Genomic DNA, 26,954 nt, shown 5'->3' on the forward strand with positions numbered 1-26,954 from the left:
AATTTTACAAGACTAGCTCAGAATACCAGGACAGAGATAAAAAACACTAGGAAATCCTAGGGAGATAAAAAACACTAGGAAATCCTAGGGAAGTCCACAGCAGCATAAAAAGGGCGACTCCACCGCTGAGGAAAATCAGGAGGACTGAGTTTTGTTTACACTGTTTGAGGAAGAATTTGCCTGTGACTCATCACCATGCTCTGAGCAACCCTGAGAGTTCCTCTACCTCAGATCTGAATTAGCCTTTTTGGTGCTGTGTTCCCAGCTGACMGGGAGCTCTGTGCTTCCTACAATTTTTAGCACAATCAGACAGTATCCCAGCAGCTTGGCACCGATGCCCGAGCTAAAAACTTACTAACTGGCTGGAAATAGTAACTGCTAAGGGCTTTTCTTTACAACGCTTTGTTGGCAGCCCTGTACAAACATCAAATTCTTCACTGTTCTAAAACACTTGGAATTATTCATGTTTATTTCATAATCCATTTTGAGTTTTGCTCACCTTGTAATTAACACAAGATGTGGGTTGTTTAAGTAGTTCTGGTACTAGGGATTTTTTTTGTTAAAGAACTATCAGTACTTTCAAAAGATTTCTCTTCCATCTAAGTATTAAAATTCTTAGGGCCAACACCGTTTCRTATCTTGAATTCATTTGCATACATCTAAAAATATGATGAATCAGGTTAAAATGCTTCCAAGAAACTACATGCAAATTCTTYGCCTCAGTCCCATTTTAGTGCATGAGTCTTATCTCCCAGTTGTTCACTTTCTAATATGCTGATCCACACGACTGAGTTCCTCACACCTTCCCCCCTAACACAATAGCAGAGGATGAGCCATTATATTTTAAAACAATTCTGTTTCAAATTGTTATGCATGAAACTGATGCTCAGAGAAGACTGTAAAAACTATTCAWGTGACAACTCAAAAAGCTTTATTAAAAGCCCATTATAATTACTGAGAACAGTAATTTCAAAAAACAAAAATTGAATTACATTTTTTCCAGTYAGCATAAGGGCACATAGCTAGCTTTCTATTAATGTGAGAGCCAAAAWTAAAGAATGCACTAAAACTACAGATTTCTGAAATCCACTACATTCAGTGATGCTTTAACAGGATAACTGTTTATGCATTATAAAGCATGGTACGGCCATTGCTGCAGAGTGCACAAACACACAGGCATCTGCAAAGGGTACAGACCTTAGAAAAGCTGTGCATCTCTCAGCAACAAGGTGCTGAGCACTTCTGCAATCTAAATGTTCATCTAAATGTTTAAACCTGTATTTAAATGGCTGGCTTTTGAGATACTCTTAGAATACTTGCCCAAAAGTTTAACTAACAAAAACCAGATCAGAGTGTGGTCACACAGAGCCCCATTTCCACTTATTTTTSAAACATGAGATTATTAGAGACAGGAATATTGCTAAGGTATTAGGAAAAGTATTTKGTAAATCAAACATGTCCTGAAATTAATTTTAAATGTTTTCAGATTAATTTTCCCCAAGAAGAATGGATTGCAGAGATCTCAAAATAAAACAGACCTTCARCAAAACTCTCACCTCTACCTACAGTCTCATCTGATTCACAAATATAATGTTTCAGAGTAGCAACCAAGTCAGCCATTTCAGTCTTGGAGATCACATTTCAAAAAGATGACGCCCTTGAGAACACACTCARCCACTTGTCTTGTATATGCTTACACACAGCTGGCCTAATCCTTTTCATGACATCAGATGTGTCAATTACAATTTCCWAAGTCAGAAAAGAGATATATTAGTCTCCTTATCGTAAAATCCAAACACTCTACAAAAGTGTGCTTATATTAAAAACACTACACTATATTTCCATTTTCACCATGGAAAGCAGTGCTGGGTTTTCAGTAATTTCTGGCACAGCAGAGAAACAAAACCAAACCACTCTAAGGAATCCAACAACACTAATTCACCCACTGAGAAGAACTAATGTTCTAAAATGAGAGGTTAAAAGTATATCCTTCACTATATAATGGTGTGGCATCCTAACCCCGGTATCCTAAATTTGCATAATGGCCAACTTTAACACAAAATTATTCTTAAAAAAATAAGACACCAAAGAAGCAACTGCAGCACCAAGCAGAAGTTATGATCCAATGCCCCCACACAAAGAGCATAAATACATTATTACCAACTGGCCAAAAGGAATAAACATTTAAAATCCCTATCAGATGATCTTCAAAGACATTATCTGGCCTTGCCCTGAAAGCTTTAAACCTGCCAGTGACAATTCCTGGGAAGCAGCAGGAACATGTAACATTTGAAGAACAATGTAAATGCCCTACTTAGCCAACTGTCCCAAACCCCCAGCTTTCAGAATACAGAGGCAAGCAGGATCTTTAGGCACAGCACAATCATTGCAGTGACTGGGCCCATCCAAGCAAAGGGACAGGGATAACTCCACCTTCCCAGTGTGTATGGTTATGTTGCTCAGGGACACAGCTGACTTTCTCCTGTGAGAAGGGCCATCAGAACTGAAAAAGCTTTACTCATGAGAAAATTCACATTTAACAACAGCAGCTTCAAYATACAGCTTAACTTCAGAATATAAWGCAAAAATCCTTACTTTCTCTGCAATAAAAATGGCAAATAAGCTCAGTAACTTTTAGGCTGCCAGTTGCTACCAATGAATATAACTAGTCCTAGAATTAAAGTTAGGGACAGCAACACACTGCTTACAACTCTGACACACCTAGCTAAAAACAGATTACTCCTCAGAAATCAGTTTGTCCTTAACTAAACACTGATCAATGGAGAAGTAATGTAAGATTGAGATGTATATATGATTCAGGAAAACATTCCTGAAGCCTCCATTGAATACAAAACTTCAACCACATATTTGCATTTAACAAAATATACTGAGCGTAACACAGATATGCACTTCTGTGCGTAAGATTCTCAAGTGTTTGCAAATGTGAGACTCAGAATCCATGTAGATGTTCCTATTAGGCATAGAGTACTTGCAAATTACCAGATAAAGCCTAATTTCTCTGAAAAAAAACATATTTAGACAGAGATTTCTCCCTGATTAAGTATTTTCTATTACAGTTTAACTTATGAGAGCTAGAGGCCAGTTAGGACAAGGACTGTGAAAGAAATCTAGAAAACAGTCCATCTCTTGAAGAGTTACCCTATTCAAAAACAAGATTCACCCAACATGAGGAATTTTATCAAGTGGTACAGAAGATACATACACATCTACACACACTTCAGAGCTGCAGAAAATCATTCAATGGAAAAAACACCAAAGAATAGGTACACTTAKCACAACACCACAAGGACATTTCACACACCCTTTCTTTGGTCAGCTTTAAGCAAGAAATAACATTTTTACAGGGCAGACTAATCCCACAAGATGGAGCAATGAGTTTTATTCTCATATGGCCAAAAGCAAGTAACACCAAGTGGCTTCTCAGCTAACTGTCTGCAAGCACACACAGGGCAAATAAAGCTCATTTAGTCTCAACCTCTCTTTCCTCTGAGTGCACAAAGCCAGTTTAGGCAAYGTACTTCACTCCTAACACAGCACAGACTGCACCATAACTGCTCCACATCTCTGAGGAAATGCCACCAGGACTAATGAAAAACCCCCACTGGCTGAACTACCACGTATTACTACACTTCACCTTTCAGATATCAAGACCATCTTAAGTTTTTTTTTCAATATTCTAATGGAGGACTCAAAGAAAACCCAAAGCTTTAAGTGATTTTGAATTTAAAGATGGACTRTTTTTSATTTTACAATGTAACAGCAAAAGCKGTATTATTCCCAGARGTCATTTTTAACCTTTTAATTTTACTCKTTTGGTTAATACATAAACTGTATACCATACGTGGAAGCTGTACATATCAATCCTCAAATAAGATTCACTTCTGTAACAATACAATGTAGCAATTAAAAAAAACTTACAGTGCGAGCACATTTCCAAAGGRTAGCTTGCCTCATTTCCCTGAAACACAAAAAAGAAAAGACAAAACACAAAGTTGCAATTACTCCCAAATAAGCTTTGAGGAATTACTTAMATTTCAGCACTGTAAAAATCTCAGGCAATATAAGTTACATTATTATTTAAAAATATATTTCAGACCCAACAACCATAAACAATGTTTATTTGGATAGATCTATGTTACCAAAACATACAAAGAAATATAAAACCATCAAGAGATCTCCTCCAATGAGAATTTCCATGAAAATGTAAGTTCACATAATAACCACACAAACTTCAATCCCATATTCTAAATTCAGAAAAAACAAACTCACTACTTATACAATGAGCAAATGCTAGTTTTCAAGTTAAAAATATTTAATTTCAAAACGTCATAAAACCTGCTTTACCATTTTATTTCATACASAGAAACAGACATGTTTTTATAAATTCCATGACAAATCTTACTCAATTTGCATAAGAAAACTGTACCAAGTTTTCTCCCCTGAGCCACCTACCCATTCCCCCTCAAAAAGGATTCACACAGCAGGAATGATGCAAAAGAAGAGTTTCACATGAAACTCAGACATAACAGTTTTACATTTAAATATTTTTGTAATGTACTATGCTAATATATTGCTGCTTTTAACTGAATGGAAAGTCAAACTAAGATTTTAAATCCTTGYCACACTACAAAGCAGTAATAGCATAAAAAATTTAAAACTCCAAGAATATCAACACTTTAAATTTGCACACATGGAAATCAACATGAACTACTGCAACATTAACGCCAACAGAAACTAAAACTTGGTATTTTCCCCCAAATGCCTCACTTTGAGGCAGACATCACAACACAAACATGCTTTAATGACTTTTCTGAATCCATTAGCAAAGGAGCAGCCAGATATCTGAAGGGATTAATAGCCATTTTCAATACAAATCTTTTTAAGGGAGTGTTTTACATAAGAAAATAARACATATTTCAGATGAGTCTAAGACACTGTTCAGGAGCAATTCTCTTATGGTGTGGAGCACAAGAGATTCCAGAGCTGAGCACTTGCACAGAAAGGCTCGTCAAAATGATAAAAAATCAAACAGAAATAGAGAGACTACTTGACAAGAGAGGGGAAAAAAAAAGGAAGAACTATATTTAACCTAGAAGCTAAAATGCAACTGCACTTCCTAATTAGAGCAGAAAGGGGTAGAATGAACAACTCATAAATCTAAATATGTCCAAGAGGAGATGTGTTGTTGCTGTTGTTGAGAAGGGGGTGCTTGCATTTTTTACTTCAGGAACACTTTSACTTTGCTTATTTCCCACAATCCATAAACCCTCTTGCTTCTTTAAAAAAAAATTCATCCATTTGCTTTCTAAGTAGGGCAGCAAAAGGTAAAGCCTTAACTTCTCCAATGGCTACTTAGGGCAAGACAGCAGAACAGAAATGTAGACGAGGACCACCAGGTCACTAAAACCTCAAAAGCACAACTGGGATATTTTGCAGACAAACTAACTGCACTGTGGCAGGTAATCCAGGAGAGCAGTGCCACATGAAAAATGTTGGATGGAACCCAACTAAAGTCTTAGGGAAAACAGCAAAGACCAAAACAGGTAGCAAAAGGCTAGTGTATGCATGTGAATATAAAAGGAAATCTAAAATGTGAGAAAGCAGAATTTTGAAACAAGAAGAAAACAGGAACCAGGGGATCCAGCTAGGCTGCTCAAGACACGAGGTCATGAAGAGGCAAGAAAAACACCAGACTGGAAGGCTGCAAATTAAAGGAGAAAGTTGAATTAAAACCAGTGCATTTATGCACATGCACACAAATATACAATCTTAATTACTACTGTTCTGGGCATTTACATCCTTGTTCAGATTTTGGGAGAAAGTTAATTTCTAGTACAGGCTACCAAAATCAATCTGCCTAAAGACACATAAAATGCTTCCAAAAACAGCATGATAAAATGAAAAAATTGGAATAACTTTTTTCAGTTCATTAATTAAGTGTAATGCTTATAGGAAGCCTTACTAAGRAGCATTTAGATGCACATGCTAAGTCATAATCAAGTTATCTAAATAGAGTAGCCTAAAAAAAAAATGTTGGAGATCAGAGAAAAAAGTTAATAAACTTCGGTTTAGCTTTCTGTAAAACAGTTATTGCTAAAAAAAGTGTTCAGAATACTTACCTATCCAGGACTGGATCTTAGATATCTAAAAAAGTAGAAAAATCTAGTAAATGACAATGTAAAAATGATATAATTATTCAACATTTTTCATACAGTACTTAAAAAAAAATAGTTACCTGCTATTGATGTGTTGAATATTCATCTTCACAGGAGAACACAAAATTCTTGTATGATTTAAAAGGATCTTGTTGGCAGGACTTTTTGGTACAGACATCTCAACTCACGCCAAAATTCCTATTTGCACCGTTGTGATCTGGACAAACACAAAGTTGGTGCTCTGTACCAAAGCCTTGATCTTCAGATATTACGAAGAATGATGTGGTCTCAGGAGCAGGCATTTTTCATCATATTCTGAGCAGCAGTACAAGAAGGTTGCTTACTTGTCCCCAAATATAATCAGTATGTGTACATGCTCCTTGAAACAGGAGATAAACCCTGAAACACAAGCACTAAGTAGGCTGAATATTCTTCTTACTTAAGAAGCAAGGATTTTTTTAAGAATAGGCAGGCAGTAAGTAAAGTGGAAGGTTAGAGCTATATCCACATCAATGTGTTATGAAAAAACGCAGAGATCCAAGCCCAGCGATGAGACATCGTTAAGTATCAAATAAGCCCTCTAAGAAAAGGGAAAGAACTGGGTACACACTTTCATCTGTACATTTTTAATGCAAAGAAAAACCTAGGTTTAACATCAGGATGAAGAAGCATTCTAAAGAATGCTGAAAAATATGCTTTGTGATTGGGTGCTCTAACAGAAAATTAGTTTCTGCAAAAGATGACTATAACTATAAATCTTATTCATTAAAATAACATTGCATTTATACTTTATAGTTTTAAATTACACTAATTTATAAAGACAAAAGGCAGTGTAAAACCCCAAAGATGTAATTTCACCTCTGATAGAGTTGATTTATATAAATGCATCTGTAGAGCAACAAGGTTCTGACACAGCATAAGACGGTCAATTTTAAAACCTCATTATATTAGTGTTTCCTGATATCTCTATTTAGCATACCTCACACAGAGAGTACCTGCTCATATACACTATACCAGCACATTTAGGAACCAGTGACATGGTTTGTTGAAGAGATGCAGCTTTTACAGAGTCAACACTCTACAAAATATTTACTYGGCACCTACACCCAGGGTAAAACATGCCTTCCTCAGCTTCATGTGGTATCACTACCAGACTGCTGGAACTCAAATCTATTCTCTCAAGGCACACCAGCAGAAAAAGCAGCTGAAATATTACAGAYACTTTGAATAGCTTTATCCTTTTAGAACAGTCTTGATATTTTCTTGAATGCTGTTAAAAGACAGGTTAATTCCCAGTTAAACAGCTGCAAAAATGACGTGTTGACACAAATAATTACAGATATAGGAAAAGTCCAGAATCTACTAACACAAGGCTGACCCAATTCTGAATACTGCAGAAATACCAGCTTCCTAGAGAGAAGTCAAAACACATCAGTAAAGGAGCTGACATGACACGTAATTGTGTTCCTTTAAGAACAAAAGTGGTTTTTGCAATTTTCTTTTCTACAAAGTATTTTTTTTTCCTTTCAGCAGCTGTGCCTTTTTACTAGGTAAGAATAACCTCTTAATGGACTTTAGTCATTGTATCTTCTGCAGATTATTTCAGGAAAAAAAAAGTGTTTCTTGATTTTTTTCCCCTGGCAGTTATTTCAAATACTAACTGTTCTTTCTTCTTAAGATCAGTTTTGTACATGCTGCTTCAAGATACAATAGTTAAAGGCAATTATCTTGACAAATTTCCTTTTAGTGAAAGACATGAAGGTCTGTGGATAGAAAATAAAAAAGGAAATTAGCAATTAGTAAAATTAGTAACAGAATCTGAATTCTAAGCTGCAGTTGTTTATACAAAACAGCTTGCACACAGTAAGACATCACACTGCAAAGCAGTTCTTCAGAATATATATATCRGTAGAACACTTTCTAGGTCTGATTGTACACTGCTTTGCTTTTCTGCATGATGTGCATTTTTCTGTACATAATTCAGAGACTTAAATTACAGTGTCAGCCTTCGATTAGTTTTCTGCTTTTGTAGAAGCAGAAAATATGCTTAAATGTCAGCAAGCCACAATTTCACCTTAGGACTAATCTCAAATTTAGTCCTCCAAAGGGGGACTACAAACGAAAATTAACTCCTGGACAGTTTAAAACATTAGGTTATTTCAGAGATTCTCATTTGTTTCTATAGCCAGGCAATTAATTCAACAAGGGGCAAGTGTGGCCTCTTGATCTGTTTAGCATATTTACAGGAGTAGTTGTCCAAGATTTGCCWCTTTCTGCAGCAGAGTACAAAAGCAATGTATAAAGTTCATACTTGTAAATGGCCTTACAGATGAAAACTGCATTGTCACAGTGCTAGCTGCTCCACCTCCGAACTAGATGATCCTGCATTTGTGTTTCTGATGCAAGGCTGGGAGTGCTGGCAACACACTGTATGTTGTGCTTCTTGAATCTGCTCCTATACCCTCTACACTACTAATTGTCACTGTCAGCACAAGCAAGAAACTACAGCAGGCAAGTGGAACAGTCAACCAAACCATGTCAGCTGGGGGCCGGAACTAGGCATTATAGAGATCATCAACTTCAATTCTTAAGTTATACAAAAAGCTGTTCTCCATCATCCCCTACTAAAACTCAAACGAATGGTAGTATTAAGAAGAAAGATGGAAGAAGTTGGCAGCTATAGCCTACATCTAAGACTCTTCTCCCTATTCCACAAACACACAAAATGCTTCTCTATCTTTTCTCATTCTTCATACCACCAAAATTAATGATTGATGACAATTACCTGTTGCAGAGAATTCTTCCTTCTCCTTGGTGCTCATTTTCCATGTATTGTCACTTTCATAAAGCTTTAACAATGAAGAACTGCTTGGTGAAAAGAAGTTTGATTTGGTTTTATTGTTTTGGGCTTGCTTTTATTAATGCCCACTGTTTAACACATTACCAGAGCTTTGGCTGTCAGAGGTTGGCATTGTTTTCCTCATCAACAAACAGCAGACAAGTAGGCAAACTAAAAATGACAGTATATGTTTTCAAGGCTCTAAAAAACTTCTGCATAAATAGAACACGCTGCATAGACACATCTGCAGTGGTTTAAAATTAATTTCACACAAAGCTCAAGAAGATTCAAGCCACTTTAATATTACAACTTCTGAATCAATTGCTGGCCACAAAAACATGCAAGATCTCACCTGTTGTAATTTATACATTTCATATGTAASCTAACCTTTAAGAGAATTAAAGACTAAAAGGAGTTTACCAAAACACAGACAAAAGACACACCCAAAGTGTCTGTAGACACCGCAAGAAATATGGCTTAAAACAAGAAAAATGGGAACAAGATTTCAGGGCAAAAAAGCAGCAAGAAAAATACTTTTATCTACCTTGTTCAGAAAGAGTATGAATACACATATACTTAGCTTCTTTTGTTAAACTCAAATAGAAGAAGAAAAAAAAACCAAAACCCTTGAAAAAGCTACTCAATACAGGAAAGTTTTGACTGCCCAAGAGCAGTCTTTGAATAAAAAAAAAAAAAACACGTCACTGATTATCTTCTACATAACAGGAATATCCAATTTATACACTACAAAAGGAAACTTGTAAAGGAAATGTTACAGATAATATCAYGAGGAAATGTGGCATTTGTGCTTTCACTTCGAGTAATTGAGTCACCTTTTAAGCTTTTTATTGCAGACAGTAAACAAATCCACCTCAAATYTGGATATCCAAACACAGTTACCTGAAAACACAATTTGATTGAAATTAAGGACTAGTAATAGGGCAGACTAACTGCCAAAATTTAGAAAGTAACATTTAAAACAACATGGTGACTTCTGTACCGTCTCATATACAGCAACTAAGTACTTGCTTTGAACAAAAGTACTCYAAGCACAGAGAATACAACTCCCTAAATACTTCCTCTTCAAATTAGCAGTTCTCCAACATAAGACTTCTACTCAAAGAAAATAAATCTACCTTGAGGTTCTTACACTCATATTAATGCTGAGTTAGACTGCATTGCAAAAATTAAGTGAAACCAAAGAATTAGAGCACATTGAATAAGAAGGCTTGTGGAAACTCAAGCAACAGTTTCAATGTTGACCCCAAATTCTCAACCTATTTTCTAAGGCTACATCCCATGGGAGGAAATAAAATACATGAGGTGACACCCACCTCACATTTCTTGAGTTCCAAACCTAAGCAACTCCTAGCAGTAAGTTAGACTACACTTGCCAATCTTGCATTATCTTTTTAGATCACCAACAAATCCAGCCTATCCTGAAGTTAGGATAGCATGACAGCAGTTTAAGGTGCAAGATTTCCAAGCTGAATACAGCTCAAATGACAGTTTACTGCACCTTCACGACCACACTACAATTTTCACCCCCTCAGCTCTGCTTATATTCCACTCACTGTTCTAACCAAAGCCCATGACATCTCATAGCCACTACCTTGGCTAKCAAAAAGTCCAATACATTTCCTGGCATTAAACTGTCAAATCTGGGCATCTTGCTATCCTTTGGTAGGAGCATTCACTTGTCCACGTGTGCAACAGAAGGAATTAAACAGGATACAAACATGCAACAAATGCTTACAGGTTATACAGAAAAGTAAAGGATTAAAGCAAATAAATAAGAAAAGACAAAAAAACAGATAAGCAGTAATAAAGGTACCAGGTAAGCAGCACAGACCACAAGTGTCACAGTAAAGGACTTGGGCATTCCACTGGTATGTAAGAGATGCACTTCCCTGCACATTTTTGAGTAAAACTTGCCATTAAAATCAGTAGCTTTTATTATGAACACAACTCCAACAGCTAGACTATCAATGTGTATTAAATTCACAGGATGGCACAGGTCATGAAAGAAATCCGTTTTGGTATTTCTTTACCAAATAAATCTTGCAATGGTCTGTATGCAAAAGAACAAACGGTATTTTTATGGAAGAGTATCCACAACTTGTTTCTTTAATTCTTTAGTCAACCAGCAACAAGATGCATATTGCAGCAATATATTAGAGTTATTTTCTCCCAGACACCTTCAGACACAGCTACAAAAGCAAACTATGAAATTTATGAACTGACCTTAAATGTTGGTATCTAAACCACCTTATCTTGGGTGCAATCACACAGTGCATGCAAGACAACCAGGGCAATCAGTGCCTCTATCAGTCCCAGGCAACCCAGGTTCATGAAAAGGCAGGCCCTGCTTGACCAACCTGATCTCCTACAATAAGGTATCCCACTTAGGATGACGAAAGGCTGTTGGTGTCATTTACCTACACTTTAAGAAAGTTTTTAACACTTGCATCCCACAGCATTCTCTTGGAGGAACCATCTGCTCATGGCTCAGATGGGCCATAGGTTCACTGGGTAAAAAGCTGCCTGGATGGTCAAACCAAGAGTGGTGGTGAATGGAGTTACATCCAGCTGGAGCTGTCACCAGCTCCCCAGGGCTCAGTGCTGCAGCAGGTCATCTTTGTCAGTTATCTGGACACGAGAATGAAGGGCACTCTCAGTCAATTTGCAGATGACACTGTGGGAGTTTCTTTCTGCTGGASGGTGGGAAGGCTCTGCAGAAGAATCTGGACAGGCTGGGTTCATGGGCTGAGGCCAATGCTATGACGTCCCCTAAGGTGAAGTGACAGGTCCTGCCCTCGGGTCACAACCACCCCAGGCAGCACCACAGGCTGGGGGAAGAGCAGCTGGAAAGTGGCCCAGAGGAAAAGGATCCAGGAGTGTTGACTGACAGCAGCTGAACACTAGCCAGCGTGCCCAGATGGCCAAGAAGGCTAACAGCATGCTGGCCAGCATCAGCAATAGTGTGGCCAGCAGGACTAGGAAAAGTCATTCATCCCTGTACTCAGCATTGGTAACACCTCCAAACTCAAATCCAGTTCTGGGCCCCTCACTTCAAAAAGGACACTGAGGGAGTGGGGATATTTAGCCTGGGGAAAAGGAGGTTCAGGGGTGACTTCACTACTCCCTGAAAGGAGGCTGTAGCCARGTGRAGCTCAGGCTCTGCTCCCAGGCAAGTAGGAAAAGGACAAGGAGAAACTGCCTGAAGTTGCGCCAGAGGGGTTCATGCTGGAAAAATTTCTACACTGCAAGAGTGGTTAAATATTGGAACAGCCTGCCCAAGGGTGACATGGAGTCACCAACCCAGAAAGTGGTCAAAAAAAATAAGATGGATATGGCACTTTTCCAGTTTCATGGGCATGAYAGWATTGGCTCAAAGGTTGGRCTTGATGATCTTGGAGATCTTTTCCAACCTTAATAATTCTGTGATTATTTTGTACCTTCCTTTGAGCTGTCACAAGTTCCTTAGGTATACAGAAATAAAGGGGATACATTCACATACGCACGGATTATTCATAAGTTGGTTCTACAGAAGTTGAAAAATCAAGATGCACATTTTAAAGGCCCAGCTAATGTAATAACTGAAGTGTCAAATGCTTTAGAAGTCCAATAACCTTTTCTCTTTGAAAAAAAAACAGTGTAGGAGAGCTGGAGAAAACAAACAAGTTTCATTTGGGATAAAAAAAGAAATATCACAATTATATTTAGTTAATACATTGTTGTCCAATCAATTTAAGGTTTCCTTCAAAGAGGTAGAGGCATTTTCCATTTTCTGGCAGGSACCGTTTCCAAGAGGCTACAAATATTCAGCATAATATATCCACAACTCCTTAGCATCTGTGTTATAATTCCATCCAGCAGTTTCAAACCAGTGACACAAGTTTGACAATATACTCTTTTGTTCCACAGTCATGTTTGGGTACACCCTCCATTTAGAGACCACAGCACAAACTGTGTTCTCCCCTACACCTGCCAATGAGTGTAATCATCATCTCTTGAAACTTTACTGTATGRTAACTTTTTGTGGACACTTTCACGTGCATTTCTTATAAAGTTTACCAGAAATCTGATAAACCACTGAAGTTGTATCAGTGCTCAGTTTTCACATATGATCTTAAAAGAGACAAATTCATRAAGGTACAAAACACACGTCTTACAACTGTTGTTAATATTCTAACTGAATACTAATCAACAGCAAATACCAAGGAAGGCTGTAAGCATTTTATATAGGAAAAGAGGGCATTTTAGGGGAAAAGACCAAAACCACAAAACCAAACACAGCTTCTTTTAACTTACCTTTGAAAGGAGAAGATATCAAGTTTTTAACGTGCTAACCCCAAAGCAGCCTAAACTTTTAATCCTGCCTTTAAAGAAAACACTGTGACCTTCAGTACTGAAGGAACTCAAAAAAAGATTAATACCTAATTCTTCAACATATTTAAATTGCAGACATCAGAGATAATGAACCAAGGCAAAGGGGATTGCTGGATTTGGGATTACAGTAGAGATCAAGTCAGGTTAAAGCTGTTACAGCATTCTGGCATTGCTTCTTTTCAAGTATGCAGAGTGCTGTAATTCCCTTTGCCACATTAAAAAAAAAAGGCAAGCCCCATAAAAAAAAACAAAACAAAACAAAACCAAAACCAAAAAATCCCAAAAAAACTTATTTTAGATACAGGTACTCCATTAGTTCATAACAAAGTGATGATTCCTTAGAAGATTCTTCCGTCTTGCATGTATGTCAGGTTCTATCACATCCCCTTTCTGGACATAGGAGGCAAGAAAGACTATCCAAGCCTTAGGAAGAGCCTGCAGTTTACTCCTTAGTCACCATCTAATCCAGTCRTGTCTCTGCTCAAGCTTCATCAGTCATTTTAAGGGAAGCCACTTGTCCCCTGGCTGGCAGTTGGCCAGTCACTTCTGCTATGCTTTATTTAAATCCTTCACTGTCTACGGGTCTCCTCCAATGTGAGATATTAATGGCTTAAGGCCATCACAGTCAAGTAACTATTCTAGGATATCAGAGGGAAGTCCTAAACCAAGGAAGCCAGAAACAAACCTGAAATTAGAGATGGCTGCTGTTGCCAAAGCCTCAACCAGACAGGAAAACTAAAGGAATCAAGAACATAATTATAAGAGGATTCAGTCTTTACCTTTAATACACCACTTGGCTTTATTAAGGGAACACAACAATAAAAAGTGTATCTATTCAAGTAACATAAAAACACTCATTTAAAATTTTAATGTTATGAAATTCAAGTGTTCAGGACTGAAAAGCAAWCTATCTGTCCACTTACAACAGGGATTACATGATTTATATTCATATATATCAATCCCACAGAATTTCCTATCCAAACTCAGTTATTAACTGATGAGGTTCCAGCAAAAATCTAAACTTGCATGATCTTGAAGTTATGATAAAGTATTGGGTTTGATTACAGATCGGTACATGCAGACACAAACACTAACTACTTATCTGCAGTGTCTCACAGAAAAAAAATGACACCCAAGACAGAACAAGACATACAGACTCAGCAGAAACACCCAAGAACAGTTTGCTAAAATGTGAAGAAAGCAGAATCAAAGACAAAACCAGTTTTACTGCAAAGCCCTTTTCCTGAATTTGGAGGACAAAAGAAGCCATGAGGTCAGAGCRTACACTGATAATAGCATTGACTAGGTATATATATGTATTCATCTTGCACAAGTTTGATGTAGACATAAAAATCTAAAGGACAACTACATTTCTTCAAATGTAACTCAATTGTTACATCTGTAATATGTGAATCTATTCACACTTTCTGTTCCATTTTATGATCTCTGTAAYACAGCTTGCAGTATGTCAGATAATAAACAGTGCTAGAGACAAGCACAGCAAGTGTGTTTTAAACAAGGTGAGGCAGCAAATAGATTGTGCCACATTTAGCAAACAAATTAATCTTGTTATCTGAAGAAGAAAAATCAAAACCTCATATGTATGGGAAACCATACAAAACAATAAGATTACAAAAACTTGCRAAAACATTGCAATCTGTAAATAAGACTTGACAGAAGAGCAAGGACAGGAACAAAAATGTTAACTTTATCAGCTAAGGTACAAGTCACAATTTCACTTTGGCAGTACCCAGCTGCTACTCTACAGAGGCAACAACCCAATCTGATTATCCAATCCTTTCAGAGCTCRCATTTCTAAAGCTTGCATCACTCTTGAAAATTCTCAGAACCCTGTAATTTTAAGTGCATAAATGAATGATGAACTCTCCCAAAAGCCAAGGAAAGGAGTGTCCCAGAAAGACTCTGAAGCARCACGACCTTAATAAGGGAAACAGTAAAATTCTGCCACCACTAAATCAAAGWAATGTTCTGATGCAATTAAGAGTTCACATTGGGAAATCTTCACGATTAACAGGTTGCTCCTCCACTGCTTCTGGAGGAGTCACAAAAAATTTACAAGATACTAATTTATTTTTTCCACTTAGGTTAATACAYCAGGACCTACAAAACCTCCTTCTAGGTTTACAAGACAAGACCCTTCACTGAAGTTTATTCTATTTCATTAGATAGAGAGAAAACCATGGCAGCTGCCCTTTTCAACTTTAAAGATAATTGCAGTAAAGCTTCTCAACCAATGCACCCCATGACTGTGCTGTTATGTAGACTAACTTCAAGCAAATGAAAATGAAACCAAGACTATACAGTCCAGAAAATTTGTAATCCATGTACAAAACACAGTAGAAAATGCAGACAACAGCAAGACAATAGACATATCAATGACAAGTCACAATCCATCCCCCRCCAAAAACCTGGAACAAACCACAAAGCTTTATGCATAACGAAAGTACAGCTGAAGAGCTTCAGAGAGCATTTCAAAGAAGGCAACTTTGGAAGTATATAATGTAAAAGCTTATCTGAAGAGTATGAGAGAAAGCAAAACACATGACTGAAGATTTTACCATGACTGAAGACTTTATCAAATTATTAAAGTGGCCTGGGATTTTCAGAATTAAGGGTCAGTATCTTAACAAAGAAATTACATTAACTTAGATTTAGCAGGACATTAAAGAGAAACAAAAACCAAAAGCATATCACACTGATCTTGTTTTTTTGGGACACTGATGGATATAAACTGGATATCAAACACAATCTCAATTTAATCACTTTATTAATTGGAAAGATTTTTTTTTCCCTTCATTGGTGAATATGAACACAGAAAATCCAAGCAATTGCACACAGTAAATTGTGTCACATYCATGTGAAAGAACAACAATTTCAGACYTGGAAAAGTACARYAACACAGAGAAAAAAGGAACAAAAYTTCATTCAAAACATTAGGCCAAAGTATGAAAGCACCGCTGAGAACCTGAAGGAACTAGAGTCCCAGTTTTCACCAGAAATTAAAAAGATTATACCCACTTTGTTATTTAGTATCACATACTCCGGTTAAAGAAGAAAGACCGAATTACCTGAAAGAGTCAAAATACTCATTTTTTTTCAGGTAAAATACTCAGTAGGTATRGAAAGCTCTTTCAGTCCCTCCCTTTCTCTACAAGTCGAAGATAAAACAAATTCTTTAAAAAAACAGACAATGCGCCAAACTTCCACTCCAATATAAAGCAATAATGACTTGCAGTCATTTTTCTGTCATCAATCACTGGCTGACCTTCATATAAATAAGAACAGAACAGTTACTTTACAAGAAGATATTAACTTGACCTAAAGCCATATTGAAATATAATTTGCTGTATCTATAGATAAATTTTCATAAGGCTGCTTTTAATTGRGCCAATTTAATTCTAAGCACTTTCAGCTACTATAAACCAAAAAAAATAACCAAACTAGGGAGCTTCAGCAAACAGCTCTATATAATAATYCCTCTAAAAACTCTGCCAAATTAACTGGCATTTCAAAATTAACAGAATCAGTCAARGAATTCTCTGTAATACTTTGAAGTCAAGCACCCTTGCCACCAAATTRATGAGTAGTGTGAAATACAGGCTTTCTTTTCTCTGTATTGTTTTTCACTCATGTTTAGTAGTTTGTGGAAATCAGAGTAACTTAAGGTATAGTACTCATTACCATGCTTGCAAATTTAWACTTCTTTTTTGAGTAATCTTCAAAAACTCAAAGACTACCAATATCTGTAGAATCAAAATTTACCTCTTAAAAATGTAAGTTGTGATACTCCAAACACAAGAAACAATTAACACTAAGGATGGCTCAGTCTTCAGAAGTTTCTGAACCACCTGAATTGGGTTGTACCAAGATGACATTTAACCCTGAAAGCCCCAACTCTACAGGCAGGAAGAAAACCAATAACCATCAGATCAGCTTCCTACTACCACACTTCAGCAATGCCATGAGTATTAAGGAAGGAGTAAGAATACTTCTCTTTGCAGAGGGTTTTTCCAAAAAGCRGAAAAAAAGCTACAGCAGTGACAGAATCCCAAGCAAAGAAAACAAATCTCCTCCCTAATTTCTGAAGAAATGGCTATAGATCCTTGAGCATGATCAGGTTGAGACAAATATGAAAGATGAGAACTTAACTAGAAATGAAATGTAGCATGTTATCCTCTGACAGCAACCAATGAACATACAATTTATTTGTTAATATACAATTTCATGACTAGTTTATATATATTAATTAATGTTAYATAACTAATGTGTTTCTTCCTCATRTAGCTAGAAAAGGTCCCTTGCMACTGTTAACCAACTTGAGCAAGCAAAGAATGGAAGATCACTATCAATCAGAAAGTAACTTTAGGTGGCTTCTTTTTTTAGGGGGGTTTAGACAGCAGATTCAATACAAGTGATATTTGTAGAGGGAAAACAMGATAGCTAAGATATATTAACAGATCATACTGCATCATCTAGCAGTGTTATGCTACTTAGTGTAATTTCCTATTCCCAGAAGTAGGTTAGAAACAGTCAAGAACATGACCTGCACATCTTTCTCTACCAACTGAGCCTAAATTTCTCTACCAAAATTTAGCCTAAATTTTTACATTTCAACATTCAGTATATTCAGTATATTCATTCAGGGTATTCAGTATACTGGCTAACTGCAAAGGGTAATGTTTTAGAACAGTTGCACAGGTGTTATAAATTAATCTGAAAAGGCCTAGAGAAAAAAAAGACAATACAGCTCTATTGCATACAACAGTTTACTACCCKTTTTAATAAAACATCCTTGAGCAGGGAAGTTCAGGGAAGCGTAAATACCAATTCAGAAAGTATCAGCAATTCACACATGTTCTATCACAAACGGTTAGACCAGAGACAGGCAAGTCACATAGCTCAGTGTACAGCACTGCACAGAAACAGGCTGCATAAACAGATGCTGTCACCAGCTTTTCTTCCCATGTAAGAAACTTATRAACAATACCACTCAGGAAATCAAAAAAGGAAGTCTGAGTTTGAAAGGAGATAAATGTCAGTCCAACAAGAAGAGAGAAAGGGGAAACAGTACAGTAAAAAAAAGATCACAAAGTAGGCAAAATGATATTCAGGATCCATCACAGAAGAGGCTGAAGAACATTGTGAAGAGTTGTRAAAATGTATCTCAAAACAGAAAAGACAGTTCAAAAACTGGATTTGATTTCACAAACTGACATGAACAAAAAAACAAGGAGGTAAAGATGCAGAACTGGGCAAGATGTGCAAATCAAAGGAAGAAGSCTATAGTGGAAGGGAATTGTTGCATAGATACTGAATCCGAAAAAAAAAAGGTTGCTTGTATTCTGTTATTCTTAACCATAGTTAACACTAATCTTAGTTTTCCTCTTTTTCTTTTTTACTAAAGGAAAACAACTTAATCAGAATTTGCAACTGTCAGCTATTAAATGGACACATTTTAACAAGCTCTGGTTTAGTTTATGCTATTCAAGGATTCACAAAGAATAAAGATTAATCATATGGTTTGAAAATGGGCCCTACAAACACTGTGATAGGATACAGAGATATCGAATTCATTGCAATTATCAAGAATTCTACAAAACATTGCACGGGTCTTCTTGGCATGACCAGCTTCCAATCTAAGTGAACACTTAATTTCCAGCACCCTAGAATTTTCCACAAAWTAGGAATTTGTCTTCTGAAGATGCACTACAAATTTCAAAAGTCTTCCAACTATCACAGATTTTCTGATGAAAAGAATGCAAAATGAAAGGAAAATGAAACATAATAAAACACAAAAAACCCTACAAAAAACCCTACAATGCTTTAATTAAGATTTTCACTGCTATGGAATATTTCAAACTTTTCAAATACTTTTCTATATATGACATATTATAGAGAAAGTATTGACTTTTTTTTTTTTTTTTAGATCGTAACACTGAGGTGATATCTATTCAGGAGCTGGTTATTGAGTAACACTCAAATGTCATTTAAAAGATAGACTTATTTTAGGTAAGTTCTTCAGGGCAGGAACTGGCTTGTTTCTTGTATTTATATACAGGAATGCAAATATTGAGTATCAATGGAGACATCTGTCACTTTTGCTATAAGCTAATAAAAGGGTACCCAAAGAATTAAATTAGAAGTCCAAACCAATTGTAGTAGCTTATAAACAATCATGTCAAATGTTTGAAGAACTGTCCAATATCTCATTATCAAAATAGTTCTAACATCTCTAAATAAAATATTTACAGTACTTGCTAAAGACTGCTTAATCTTGACAGAAATCGAATTTTATTAATTGCTGTAATTAACAATACAACCAGAAACAGATGTCCTGAAAAGCTGTACATTTTCTTAAGTAGTAAATATACATACAATTGCAAATATACATCAAAGCAAGCATTAAAGTATACACAATGCAGTATTAGAAAAATTACTGCTATTTATAGGGTCTACAGGTTCCAAAATAAGTCCAGTAAATGCACAACCCGCAGAGCCCCAGGGACTTCCAGCAATAATTACCAGTTGCTCACAATCAAGAATCCAGGCCAAAGCATTGTRCAAAGACTGACACAACTGTGCATGTTAACATAACCTGCTCACAGAACCATAGGCCACCATCTTYCTGCTACTCACCACCTGATCTCCTCACGCGCCACACTTTCAAAAAGGTTTGCAAGCATTAAATGCAGTATATAATGCATATACATTTGCACACCAGTCTGTAGCATGAAATGCAAATCAAAGAACACCTCTAATTTCAAATGAAGTGTTGTAACAGTCATTTATGAAATGCTTGGTAACAAGGATTGACCTGACATAACATTTATGGCACTGCACAGATGCTACACAATACCTGCAAGAAAGGAGCCAAGACAAAACTACCAGTAAAACCCACCCATTCTCTAAAAAATAATTTTTCTGGAATCTTTAGCCGTTCTGCCCCCTACTACAGAGCAATACGCACTGCAAATGCTTTATTAATAAAAATGCTTTATTAATAAAATAAACAGTGTTTTGAATAAAGTGTTCCAGGAAAATTAAGTTTTTATAAGAATCACTGGAAAAGCTTAAGAATAAGTAGTAAACAGGTATTTTACTTGACACCTCTGTGAAGAAAAGGGATGAAAGTGCCAAGATAGTTGAAGTCAAATGTAAAAATCAAATTTATTCATCTGACGTTTTTATTAATGCTGCTTAGAACTCCTATTTATCATAGTTTCTTTTCCTAGACTTGTTAGCAGATCYACATGCAATCAAGCTTTAATCTAAAAAAATCTGTAAAGTGTCACTTTAGCATTATCAATAAAACTGACCCATGACTGCTCAGATAACAAGGTGCTAAGCCTGTTAGCAGTGGCTCAATACTAAATTAAACTTCCCCAAGGGAACATCTTATACACASACGACTGAAAAGCTGTTCAGTCATCATGCCTATAAAGTACATGAGTTCTCCTTCACAAACTCAGGCCTGAAGCATAGCCATGGAATTTACTGAAAAAGAAACCATACAACAAACCAAACCAAGCAAATCCTTTTAAAGTCCTCTCTGCTAGGCATACTGTCATTCAGCAGAATGTATTCAAGTGACTTCTTTCAACCTCAGTGATGCTGTTCAGGACCTACACAGTCAGCAGTAAAATAACAGATGGTTTTGTCTTTTACCACTTATTACAAAAAAAAAACCTAAACATCTGATAAATGTACACAGATGAGATACTCACAGGATAACAACAGAAAAGAGGTAGAAAGAGTCTCGTAATTTCCAGCTGATGAAAATAAAGGGTAAAAAATCTCCGTATTTGTCACAAATATGTTAGAGGAAGAAAAAGTTCCACAGCATTTAAARATGATCCTAGGATTGTATTCTTGTGAGAATCACAGCTGAATCCACTTTTCCAGYAGCTCTGTTTTTTCCCAGAAACATATAAACCCTGGGCTTCATTTCTGGGCTTCCTGTCTGTTTTCCCATTCCTTCCTCTCCTGCCCCTCCCCAATTCTGACTGAATTTCTTCCATAAATGTCTTACTTCATTTTTTTAATTCCTACCTTACCTAACTTAGGCAATATTATAAACTGTTGTGAACTTCAAGCTGACTCAAGTTTCAGTTCTTTGCCTTAAGTTTGCTTTAAAATGTCCTTCAACACACTTTGCACATATTCACTGACACTACCTGTTTACAGCTCAGAAGCCAAGATTTTTTTTGGCAGTTCAYGAGAAATGCTGTCCTTTCATCCAAAGCATTTAAAGGTTTTCCGATACTTCTTTAATGCCGTTAAGGATTATTTATATCTCTAAGGTTTCTTCCTTAATTGTGGAGGGGAGTATCAATAGCAGGGCCAAATGACTGTCAAGTTACAAGCAAGTCAGATTTAGTCTCCAGCCTGTTTTGTACCATCCACACAGTTTTGCCCAAGCAGTTAAAGTGCTTGTAGSAATACATAAAATGTGGTCTTTATGGAAAAAAACCTAATAAAGTACAGATACCAAATTAAAATTTTCAAGCTACACAAAATGTCAAAATTAGAACTGACACTCCAAGAATTACTTCACTCGAAAAGATGTGGGTTTTATTCTTGGACACATCTGAAACTTAAAAAAAAAAAAAAAACCAAACAAATCTCCACAGACTTTTGCCACTCAAATTATATATAAAATACCTGAATAGAAAGATAAGCCATAGTTAAGCTTACCCCTGGTTAAACTCATCTCAGTATTACTACTTACAGTTTTTCATGCAGTGGCCAAAATAATCTAACTACATCCTACAGCAAGTAGAATTTACTGCTTCATGCCCAGATTCTCCCAGAATATTTGAACTGGTATACCAAAAGATTTATCTGTTCCAGATTAAAAGTGTTGGTGCATGTCCAAATCTTTCCCACTTCATTCARCACATTAAGGCAATCTCTGTAGCTGATCTTTCTGACACTGCTCGTGTCAAGATTACTTTAGGCCACTGACATCTAAGAAACGTGAGATATTAGAGGCCCATCTCCAGGTCTAATCTCTAAAAGCAGTCACTTTARGTGGGTAAAACACTGTTACAAAGATGCAGGAAGAAGGCAGCGTGTGACCACTGAACACCATCATTATGCCCTAAGCCCAGTGGACAATGCACAGCACATTTTCCAGTGCCTGCATTTTAACTGCAAGTATGAAGATCTCTAAATTTGTAACAATTAATCTGATTTAGACATGTTTCTTTTCAAAGCTACAATAACACTATCCAAGTCCAATATCACATAATAATGTTAACTTCTAAACAATAACAAGGACTTTGGTTATTACCCTGCCATGACCTCAACCTGTTTCATTTGCAGAACAAGGACAATATTCACCAGCTTCACAAAAGTACAGCAAGTTAAATTCTTACAGTCTTCGGGAAAGAAAGAACATACTTAAGTAACTGACATAATCACTTCAACCAATAAAATTCTGCTTCAAAAGTTCCAGCTTTTCTGTGTTTTAATTAACACGGGACTGCAAGTCAAAGAAGGTGCTTATTTTCTAATGGTATCCTGCTCCGAGGTTCCAGCTGCGTAACCTTTAAACAAAAACACTTTTCACTCCTCTTCAGAGTAGCTGGATCATGACAAGGACATCACACAGTAGCACCTTCTCTGTTTCTGCTGATTCTGGCAAAGAAATAGCATGCAGGAAACATGGGAACAGCCAGCCCCCTTTAACCCCATGGCCTTTCTGRAGGGAACATAAAAGAATAAACAAGCACAGGAAAACAAAAAAACATGTAGTCCACAAGAAACAAGGATRGAAAACTGGGAAATATGTCACTAAATGAACTGGCTGCCAATGAACAAAGAACAGTGCAGTGTAATTCTTCTCCCAATTACAACTTGACAAATGATATTACATGGAGATGGGAGAACAGGCTTGGCAGGGAAGAGGAGGGGCAAGGAAATCAAGAGCAAATTGCTTTCAAGAAGTCAATATTAGTTCAAATTACAAAAAAAAAATTTCTATTGAAACAATTTTGGTCATCATTTCTTACAGTTAAACCAAGTCTCTATAATCATGGAATCAATTAGATTGGAAAAGACCTCCAAGAYCGAGTCCAACCTACAGAATTTCATGCTCAACTACCACTCAGATCTAAAACATTTCAGGAGAGGATACAATTTTCTTTAGTGAAACACAGCTAAACATAGACAATAATAAAAGGCAGGGAAAACAATATAAATCTTCAAACTAGAAGGGAAATCAAAGCAATGCTGAAAAATCTTATGCAAGTGTAATTTATGAATTACAGTAGAATACTATAAAGCAATTAAAAGAAAAGCTATTTCTTCTGTAACACTGCCAGGTTSAGCATCCAGATTAAGAGACTGGAGCATCCCTCTTTGAAGGAAAGGCTGAGAGAGCCAGGACYRCACCAATGCGTATCAGTTTCTGAAGGGAGGTTCCAAGAGGATGGACCAGGCTCTACTTGGTGGTGCTGAGCAATAGCACAAGAGGCACCAATCCCACCKGAACATGAGGAAGAACTTCTTTACTCTGCAGTGACCACACACTGAACAGATGACCCAGAGAGGATGTGCAGCCTCCCCTCAATGGAGATACTCCCAAACCATCTGGACACAACCCTGTGCAATGCGCTCTAGGATGACCTGGTTTTATCAGAGAGGTTGAACCAGGGACTCCCTTCCAACCTGACCCATTCTGTGAAGCAGAAGCAGACAAAGAAACGGTTTGGCATAAAAATGTGAATTTCTGCTTCATCTTTTTTTCCTCAGCAATACCGRAATTACTGAATTCTCTTTTTCTGGCACTGATTGACAGAAGACAGTCCCATCTACTTTTAAGATATGAATAAAACCCACAAATTAGGTGTTACTAATGTCACTCCCTTAAAGTTTACCTTTCACTGCTAAGCCAGGTGCCTTAGGTGACTGAATATACTGAAGCTCTGGAGGTTTGTTCACCATAAACCATTTACCCTTCTACTACTCAATTGTCATTCCTCCCTATCGTTAAAATATTAGTAAGACCATATAAAAAACAGAATTCTACTACCACAGAAGAATTTTTCATGGAATGGTGAAAAAATATAATTACTTTTTTAGAAGTCTCTTTCCTTCTCTACCAACAGGCTCTATCTTCCTTTTCAGACTACAGAGTTAAGGAAACTTGCATATTCTAACTGGCCTCTAAACCATATCTCTGGGAGTTATTTCCAAAAACAAATCTTTTATTAAACTGGCTCAAATAAAGCTACCAAATACTTCTCAAGACCTGTACATGATCTTCACAGTTTGAATCCTAGACCAGTTATTCCACCTGTGGCAGAAGCCTATCAGTAGGCTGTAACCCAGACCCTGTGAGTGCCTTTAAGTTCTTGGCACCAGTTACAAATCCAAACTAATTATCCAGGTATTTGTCATGATAACAGTGAAATCATAATTTGGTAATAGAATAACTAGCTTTTTTTTCAGCAAAGAACCAAGGCATTTCATACCCTCCCTACTAAATAGTAACCAATTATTTAAGATGGTTTTATTGGGCCCTTTTTTCGTTTTATGGCAAAAAAACTGTTCTGGAGGTTTTTTACTCCAGTAATTTAAAACCAGTGTTAGATCAGTTCTAGCTGGAGAAAATGCACCAGATGCACTACTATTCAGGAGAAGTGAGTCAAAACAACTGAATAAGTGACTAGTTAAACTGGATGAATGATATAACATATTTTGGGCAATTCCTGTAGATTTCTGGGGCTCCTGTACTACATTTATAAAGTTCAAGAACTGGATATGAACCAGAACACAGACCATCCCAAAAAGACAGAATTTATCTATCTAAAACCAAGATCATTTAATACCTTCTATCTGGGCTGTTTACCCTTTCCTAGAAAACACTACTCATAGGAAAAACTTGCTAAGTCAACTTTGACAAAAATAGCTTATCAACATTACTTCTAGCATTATGTAATGGACTCACCATCCTATGCTCTGACAGATTATTTTAGAACTAGCCATACCTAAACATCCAGAAGAACATTCTTTGACTCATTACATGTTTTTACCTCAAGCTACCTGCTACAAACACAACAATACATTAACCTCTTTTTCATSATAATTGTCAGCTCTCTCATCCCTTAAGAACATAAAAGAAATGTTGCTCTAAACTGTGAAGAAAGAATTGCTCTAATACCATAAAAGTTGAAACAAGATGTACTCCTTCATTAAAACTGAACTTTTCAATGTAAACATCCCCTGATTAATGACAATAAAAAGAACAGCAACTTAAATGAAATGCTGGGGGAGAAGGGTTTGTTAATGTATAGGTTTAGATTGGTCTTCAGACTAAAAGACACCTAATAAGCATCTTTACTGGTAGAGATAACAACCAGCACACCATTTTCCTCAATATTTGCATTTCCACACTGCAATGCATCATACACAAATAGTATTCAGGAAGCAATGAAATAATGATCAATATGATTATACCAACAAAAGATGGTAGGAAAGCTTTAGTTACCGCAGAATGGAGGAAACAATAATCAAAGGTAATAATATATAAAAGCTAAGTTCACTAAAGGTCCCTGACACACACACGGACATTATGGTTAAATAACATTTTCTTTCCTTTTATGCATGTTAGTTAGTCGATCTCATCATGCAGGTCTTTGAAAACAAAATTTTCACAGAAGACCCAAGATTCACTACTGCCAGGATGAACACAACTCTTATCTGGAAAGTGACCACTGTTCATGATAACCTACACATTCGAAATAATTAGCAGTATTGTAACCATGGCATAAGTGATAACCTTTTTTTTTTGAGTCTCAACTTCATTAATACCTTGTTCTCAAAATAGGAGCCTTTTTTTACTCACAGTTTTGATGTGCTTCCAACCAAAACCAAAGCTTTATACATTTCAAAACACTTCTCCAAATGCACATCTATTAAAGCGTAYGCACAAAACCAGTCCAAGCATGCCGCATTAATTTCTGCCACAATTACATTTTTTAAAGGGAACACTGCAATGTCCTGCTTAAAAACAAAAGGAAACCGATTTTTGACTCCCAGGCCCTGTGAGGTCTAATGCGCAATGTGATGGCCTTGCTCTGAAAGGGTTAAAAACAACAACAAAAAAACTTAAACTACTTGTATTTCTCCAGCGCAAAACCAAAATATYGCAGGTCTTCCTACAGCCAAAGTACTGGAGAATTTAGGCAAAATAAATGTTTATTAAAAAAAAGGGCGTTGATTTCTTGGCATCGGTGAAAAGCAGTAGACACCCCTAGTGTCGACGTAAAATACTACAGGACTCCATACTGTATCTCCGGGTTAATTTTACGGCAGGAAAAGGGAAATTTAAACCCGTCATGATTGAAAAAACAGCGACTCTCGGACACACACACACACACACACGCACCTGGACACAGCGCACTCCCGCAGCCTCAAACCCCGCGTCCCCATCGTGTGTGAAGTGTCAGCTTTCCGCCCCAGCCCAGTCAGAGCGCACATTATCCATCCAGCCCATCGGGCTACGTGCATTACAGCTTTCC

At 36.8% G+C, this 26,954-nt stretch overlaps 1 protein-coding gene across 2 annotated transcripts in view; it reads right to left on the reverse strand.

Moving 5' to 3' along the window:
• PPP3R1 (protein phosphatase 3 regulatory subunit B, alpha) overlaps positions 1-26,954 on the reverse strand; it is a 36,269-nt gene that overhangs the window by 8,688 nt on the left and 627 nt on the right. Inside the window, exons 1-3 of one of the 2 annotated variants that reach the window (XM_057383197.1) lie at positions 6,257-6,393; positions 6,141-6,165; positions 3,940-3,979 (exon numbers count right to left, since the gene is read on the reverse strand). In XM_057383197.1, the coding sequence (XP_057239180.1) occupies positions 3,940-3,952 (13 nt within the window). In that variant the 5' untranslated portion in view covers positions 3,953-3,979; positions 6,141-6,165; positions 6,257-6,393. Of the gene's footprint in view, positions 1-3,939; positions 3,980-6,140; positions 6,166-6,256; positions 6,394-26,954 lie in introns of those variants that run through there. The other variant, XM_057383196.1, reaches the window with a different exon arrangement.

This window comes from Malurus melanocephalus, unplaced genomic scaffold, assembly GCF_030028575.1.
Source record: "Malurus melanocephalus ecotype Western Australia unplaced genomic scaffold, MMel_1.1 scaffold_615, whole genome shotgun sequence".
NCBI lineage: Eukaryota > Metazoa > Chordata > Aves > Passeriformes > Maluridae > Malurus > Malurus melanocephalus.